Consider the following 7,755-nt stretch of genomic DNA (forward strand, 5'->3'; position numbering starts at 1 on the left):
GTTAGACACACGTTATTTTTATTTTTTACTCCAAACTTATATTAACCCAAGATTACTACTCTAACAGCAGTCGGCAGCATGGGATGAATTTGGATTTTATCTAACTTACATTATATAATTTGTGACTGTAACCAAATTTTGCTTTGTAATACAAACTTTTCAGTAGCGATTGTTATAATATCAACTAATGAGGTTATTCACTCCAGTTAAAGATGATTTGAGTTGAGTCTTCATGTTTTTCATTATGTACCAGGTTGAATTTTTCATCATTTTACTAGTGAAATGACATGAGGTTTTCTCATTAACATGTTACTATCAAAACTCGAGTTAAGGAATATGCTTTTGGAATTTGTCCTAATCTAACTAATGAATATCCTGGGTCATCCTTTAAGGACTCCAAAATGAAGAATTATTTCAATGCATTGATTATATAAATTTTCATAAAATCTTAAAAAATATCCGAAGATATTCGTTAGCAATTTTCCTTAGTCTTTTTTCTCATTTCTAATTTTCTACCTTTAGACTAGACCCACATCAAATAATAATATCTGACTATCAATTATTGTAAGATCAATAAAACAAAAAGAATCTTGATTTCTCTTTCTTATACTAAAATTTAAAACAACTCGCCGTATGTGTGGAAGAATAGGACAAAGAAAATACATAAAGAAGAAGAAACGTGAATCTTTCAAACTTTTTCTGTATCATAATAATAATAGACATAGTAATATTCCTTCACCGGGTCAGAAAACGTAACAAACACTTTACACGGACAGTTAAAAGAAAGAGACACAACCTTACCACACCTAATAATAACAACAGAGAACAAAAAAAATAGTGTGCATACATGAAATTCCAGAAATTTACAGCAACCAGCTCTTTTTTGAAATAAAACTATGTTACATTTCAGTAAAAACCAATTAACCATAATAATATCTACTATTATATCTCTTGGTGCATCTCATTGGAGGGTCTACAGTACACTCTATCAGCAATCAGCAAATAGAGTAATTAGTACATATTATAACATATAGTTGTGTGTTACCAGCTGGTAATTAGGAACAAAATAATATGATGATGATTCATGACTAATTACTACCTCTTGCGTTTCGACTTCAAAGAGGTGACAGATTGAGAATTACTGTGCCAGTTTCTTTTCCTTTGGTTAATGAACCAATTATTGATTTGCTTCAGCTGCAGTCCTGTCTCCTCCACAAGTTTTGCTTTGTCATCTTCCTGCACAAACCGTGATATTAACCAGATTAGTTAGCGACACGAGCTTATTTCGTGTGTCGTTGGTGATACAGTGACGAAAATTGATTTTGAATGAATTGTGTGTGTATTTGGCTATTTTTGTAAATCAGTGTCGGGCTCATTCAAAACTTCTATTTTGTTGCTTCGCAAAGTCAATGTGAAAATGCTACTGGGACAAAACGAAAGAATATCATTAATCAATTCTATTAGAAATATCTAAACATATCAACATCAATTTTACGTCTTTGAAATCAATTTTATCTTCTCCGAAGTGGAACTAAACATACACTATATCATCGATGATCAGAAATTACATGCAGAAGAAAGGAAAGTTGATTAACATACAGTTGGGTAAGGCCACTTTGCATGTTGCTGCCACCAGTTCTTTAAGACTGAAGTTGTGTCACCTGGTAATTTCCCAGCTCTTCTTTTCCTTAATATTTCCTCCCTTACATCTTCAATTCTCGACTTAAAACCCTACAAATTAATACATAAACTCGTTTAATAATTTGTCATTCAAAGTTAATTATGAAGAGAAGTAATTAACAGATACCATATACTGTAGTAATAAAGAAAGAAGTAAGAGTACAGACCTGTTTGAGCTCAATTTTGAGTTCTTGACGAACTCGTTCCATGAGTGACCTTTCAGATTCAGTAGGAAGTAATGGACCAAGTCCCATCATGTCATGATCACCACCACCACCACTTGACTGATTATCTAAACCATAATCCATCTGCAATTGTTCATCTTCATCATCCGACATTGTCGCACCACTTCCTTCTCCCAAACTCACTCCTGAAATAAATTCAATACTACATTTACTCCTGTGTTTAACATGCAGATACATATGGACAACCCATATCAAATTTTAATTATGGAACTGAAATAAAACCAAGGGAATTTAGCTACATACGCATAAATCTTAGCTAGACAAAATTTAACTGAAATTTCTCATTAGGGATAGTTATTTAAGGGATACAAAAAATCAGTCACAAATGATTTACTAAACAATATTGAAATGGGAAGAAAAAACCAGACATGATCACTTTTTCATTTGGAAGTTTGAGACATGGTGAGAGCAATGTAGTTACATAAGGTCCCCCATATGTTAGTGGATGTGGATACATGATGATGGGGTCTCAAAATTGGGACAAAACGTTAGTTACATCTTAATCATACATAAAGGAAAGGCATACAATTTAGTTGCCAACAACATCAATCATATACACATAATCAATCATGCAGTAATTCAAAAACATTGACTAGGCCAACTGAAATAATTATTTTCTTGTAAAGTGAAGGTTATAATTTGAAGACGTCCAAAAGGGACAGTTAAATGTCGTCTTCATCCTATTTATATAGCCATGGATACTGGTACATCTTAATTAATGAAATACACACTCAAATATGATTTAGTTCTATCATTTGATTGTAAGAATGAGTCTGCATGTTATTGTTCGGAATCACGGTGAAATTTACAAAATTTATAGTGAGACCGTGATTTTATTGAAACTATAAATTGCTAATACACTATGATTATGTCAAATTGACTGTCAATCTAAAATGTATTTAGGATTATTTTCATTAGCATGTTGAACACTGTTTACACACCTTAAAAACACACTACAGCTAGGTTAAAACACACTACAGCTAGGTTAAAACACAGCTGCACCAGCCCCATTCAACCAAGGTAATTCTTGTTTCCTTAATTTTTCTATGCAAATATGTGCAGTGTACACTAGTACGATTTTAAGGAAGCAAGAACTTGTAAATAACTTTTAGGTATGTTCATTAAATTGTACAATATGATCCAACACAACTTTTTTAAAAAGTAATACATTAAATAATGCACCCCTAGTAGCCTAACAGTAAAAGGGTATATATGTGTCCACAAAATCAAAACTGTAAGCTGATGATATTGACAGAAAGCCTAACATATTGGGATTATCTTTTTTCCACAGCACACAAACAAGAGATATCAGGACACCCAACCAACCCTTCCAAATGTCTCCTGTTATTATTATTTTTAAACTAGATATCATCTGCGTGCAATTATATAGACTAATTCTTTTAATCGGGTAGGACTGATTAGTGTTCTACTTCGATATATGTAGGAAAATTCTGAAATTAATAGGCAAGTCATAGGTAAATAAATAAATAAGCTAATTGGTATTGACAGATCATCCTTTCCATAACAAGATTATAATTTGGTTGTGGGTGGTAATAGTTGTTGGCGGTTTCATATCATGGTTGGAGGGACTATCATTTCATTTCATTCCCTACCAAACTAAACTCTTCCAAATTGGTTGCCATGTAATGTAACTAACTAATTAATTAATTTGTGTATAGTCTTCCGGATTACATTAATTAATTAATTAGAAGACCCTACCACACCCCCCCACTTTCTTCAGATTAGCCAAAATCCACCAAAAATAGCTTTAGAAGAATATAATTATATAAGTACCCTATTGTATGTAGCTTCTTTTATCCAAATATCTAACCCACCAAACCAAACTACAACATATGCCTAACCTATAAGAGATTAATATAGTGAGAGAATTAAAAAAATATTTTATTTGGAAGTGCCTCAAAAAATATTATTTGTATTTGATTAGTTGGTTAATATGAATGGAGAAAAAAAATTATATTTTAACCAATAAAAAAAGTGGAAGTAAAAATATTATAACACAAAAGTTGTTTGGATAAACAGTATATAGTATAAATGCTTATTGAAAGCTATTTACATAATAAAATAAAAAAATTAAATTTAAGTAAAAATATACAAGAGATTATGAAAATAAGCTAAAAAGATATTTATGAACAATATATATCATAAGATGTCTTTAAAGTGGTACGGAAGGGGAGATATATGGTTGCAGTGTACATACCTGTGAGGGCTTGTAAGGTATTTTCAATATCACGGCAAGCCATAACAGCTTCAACAGCATGAACTCTGACATGTTGCTGAAGTTGTTCTTTGAATGTACACAAAACTATCAAATATTGTGCCTGCACCAAACAACCAAAAAACATATATAACAAATTAGTTTTGATTATAAAAAAATATATGTATAATTAAAGTGGTAAAAATAATAACACCCATCAATCAAAATCCTCTTTGTTGGTACAAATAAAGGCAGAAACCCATGAATTTTACTATGATGGCCTCAAGAATATAGAAAGATGATAGTAAAGACATACGAGGAAGTTGTCGAGTTGTTGACGATCATGAGGCGAAAGAGAATGAGTTTGTTGAGAGATATAAGATCGTAGAAGATGATGAGATTGAGATAACTGAGCATCAATCAATGGTAACTGATCTATAGGAGTAGCAACTCGAAGACATGCTACATGTGCAGACAGAAGCTGTTCATACAAAGGATGTGTTGCTATCTCCGCCTTCAGTTGTCTGTTCTCACCGCCACCATCTCCGCCGTAACCACCACCACTACCCTGCATCATCCCTAAGCTTGGTTCTTGCATTTCTGAAGTAAAGTTGTTGTTAGTATTAATTAAAGGAGAAAAAAGTGATGAGGTTGAGGACCACTCTATCTATCTATCTATATGGATTGATGTATTGTTATTATTATCGGTGTTTGTGTTTGTGTAATAGTATGTATTATAGGGATCTGAGACAAAGCTTTCTGAGCCACTTCTGATAGAAACAAAGATTTTACATGCGCAGAGAAAGAGGGAGAATCAAAAGCATTTATTTATTTTAAAACAAAGAAGAGAGAAAGTGTGTAAGGTATGAAATCATTACTATTAAAGGAGATGGAAGCGAGAGAGAGGTCAGGAAAAGGGTTAAAAGAGATAAAGCTGTTTCTGTCAACTCAATATCTCTTTTTTCTTTTCTTTTCTTTATTTTTCTATCTTAGGTACTTGATTTGATTTGATTAGACGCAGTAACTAACTATGTGGCTGTGTTTTGCTCGTCTGATTTAAATCGTACAATCTCAAATCAATAGTTAGAAATTTAGAATCGATTGTTGTGTAAATTTACTACTACAACAAATCATGATTGAGCTTTTAAGTTTATTTCATATCTCATTTTATTTTCATCTTTCATTTTGTAGTCAATTTCTCTCAGAAATTATAAGTTTCGTCAATTATCTCCCTGAAATTGCATAACGTTAATCAATTTACCCCTCTGTTAAATTTTTCTGTTAACTGTTTACTCAAATAATCCCCTGAAATTCTGCACTTATATGCAAAATGTCCCCTAAACTTAAAAATTTAGATTTTTTTCTTACTAAAAATCATACATTTAGTTCTTCAAGTAGTATATTGTACCTATTGTCATAAAAATTTTATTCACAAGAAAATGAATGAATATATGCCAAAGAAATCATGGTTTTGTCATGTGGAGCCTTTTCATTCATATTTCATATTTATCAATAAGGAGCAAGATAAATTTTTTACAAATAAGGCAAACTTAACATATCTTCTCTCTCAAAAAAAAAATATCTAATATGTTAAACTCTATTTTTTTTCTAAAGATGTCGAGCGGGTGAATGTATGTGCGCAAATGATTTCCAATCCAATTTGTGTACATGTTTTGTGCAAAAATATTTGTTTAGGGGTGGCATAACGGGACAATTCGTCCTGTTTTATTTGTTATGGAGTCGTTCCATCTAAAACTAGATGGGACATGTCAACCTATGTAAGTGAGTTAAACTCTAACTTCATTAAGTCATTCAATTAGTTGGGGGATCGACCACTTATTAGCTCGTAACAAAAAAATTCTTCAAAACAAATTCAATAAAATTCAACATAATTCATAAGCAATAGATCCATAAGTTTATTGGTTTGTATCGAGATAATATGGTAATGGATGCAGAATGTATAACCTAATCAATTAAAAAAGTGAATAAAGAAAGAGATTTTTTAAAATTAACCAAAACACAAACCCGTCTCATTGTGTTTTTTCAGTCGATGAAGTGAGACATAACAACTTACGTGATATGGTCTAAAATTATAAGTCTCTCGTCCAAAAGTAGCAGGTTAAACAATCTGACCCGAAAGGTTCACCCTGCTTAATTTGTTACCCCTATATCTTATCTTTTAGATGATTAATATAACCCTTTCATTTTTTGTACATATGAAAGGATCTAAATCCATTGTCAAGTATCTTATAACTAGCTCAGAAAACTTGTTTTAAAAGTTTAGTCTAATATTTTTGAAGGTCTCCCAAGTTTGACGTACTACTTCTTTAAGTCTACTTTTGACACTTGCGATATGTTAGTGATGTGACAATTTGAACTTTTGAATGGTCTCACAAACATTTCTCTTCGAGCTCGTTTATACTTGTCTTCGAAGTCGCTCTTCGAATTCTTGTACTAGTGGCAGAGGTAGATTGCTTTGAATATTACTTTTTTAAGGAAAATCCTCAACGTGCTCTTGAATTTCAGAAAAAGACTCGAGTCAAATAAGAACGCATTGGTACTAAACCAACAAATGAAGGCTCATTGGTCAAATTTTATTTACTTCTCGATTTTAAAGTAAATATTGTTGGTTGAACTTGGCATTAAAATTTTATTTACATCTCGATACTAAATTTTATTGTCCGGAGTTTGACCAACAATATTACAATCAGGAGTTTAAAGATAAGTTAAAATAATTGTTGATGAAATTTTATTTGGCTCTGGATTGAACTTTAAATTATTAGATTTATTTCTTAAAAACAAGAGAGTTAATACATAACAAAAAAAAAAAAAAAAAAGGGGTTGAGTAAGCATTAAGGTTATTAATAATTTTAAATCATGGGCTAAATTTAAAAATTGTAATACTAGCTTGTTTGACAAAAACCAATTAATATCTGCATGCAAAATATGTTTTTTTATCACAATTATGGATTATATTACTGATGGTATATGAATTTAACTAATAATAAGTGGGCGAGAACAAACTTGATGAGCACTAAATTCAACAATCGTTAGTTGTACCAAAAAGAAAACAATACAGTTTTATCACCAAAATTAATGTTTGAGTCTAATGAAAGCTCTCTTTTTAATATACTCTTTCATTTGATGAAATTTATATAGGTTCAACCACTTTTATATGCATTTTTAAATTGTTGAACTCATTATTTTACATAGTAAAAGAGTAAGTATTAGCGAAAATGTTGATAGTAGTTATCTAATATTTCATACCTACACAAAAAGAAAATATGCTTCAAATTCAAACTAGTAGGTTGCACCAAAGTATACATGAAAAATAAATAAATCTCAACCAAAGGGAATGCTCCACTAATCAAAAGAAGATAAATATATACTCTATCCTATTGTCACCAAGACACCAACCTTCATTTAAGTATGATTTATTTATTCATTCATATAGTCTTCTAAAGGTTGAGCTGTCAATTTTTCGATATTTGGTAGTGGTGCTTCGTTTTTCATCTCTCTGGTTATCTTACTACTTGTGTAAATATATTCTGTTTTTATCTTATGTTAATTTAATTTGGAAGATATAAATTTTGATTTTGATTAGGATTCTCGTAA

At 31.1% G+C, this 7,755-nt stretch overlaps 1 protein-coding gene across 1 annotated transcript; it reads right to left on the reverse strand.

Moving 5' to 3' along the window:
- Positions 1-694: 694 nt before the first annotated feature.
- LOC11437517 (homeobox protein HD1) lies at positions 695-5,121 on the reverse strand. Its single transcript, XM_039834482.1, has 7 exons — positions 5,019-5,121; positions 4,457-4,740; positions 4,144-4,264; positions 1,848-2,050; positions 1,600-1,731; positions 1,100-1,236; positions 695-985 (listed from the first exon to the last, which is right to left on the reverse strand). Exons 2-7 carry the CDS (start codon positions 4,736-4,738, stop codon positions 943-945), a joined length of 918 nt encoding a protein of 305 aa, XP_039690416.1. The 5' UTR covers positions 4,739-4,740; positions 5,019-5,121; the 3' UTR covers positions 695-942.
- Positions 5,122-7,755: the final 2,634 nt, after the last annotated feature.

The sequence above is a fragment of the Medicago truncatula genome, chromosome 5 (assembly GCF_003473485.1).
Source record: "Medicago truncatula cultivar Jemalong A17 chromosome 5, MtrunA17r5.0-ANR, whole genome shotgun sequence".
Classification (NCBI taxonomy): domain Eukaryota; kingdom Viridiplantae; phylum Streptophyta; class Magnoliopsida; order Fabales; family Fabaceae; genus Medicago; species Medicago truncatula.

Bases quoted from the DNA above. Each gene is read 5' to 3' on its own strand.
- LOC11437517 (XM_039834482.1), bottom strand. From the start codon at position 4,738: ATGCAAGAACCAAGCTTAGGGATGATGCAGGGTAGTGGTGGTGGTTAC. The intron at 2,051-4,143 runs GTATGTACACTG...AATTTATTTCAG, and splicing joins TACCTTACAAGCCCTCACAG to GAGTGAGTTTGGGAGAAGGA. The intron at 1,732-1,847 runs GTCTGTACTCTT...ATTAATTTGTAG, and splicing joins TCAAAATTGAGCTCAAACAG to GGTTTTAAGTCGAGAATTGA.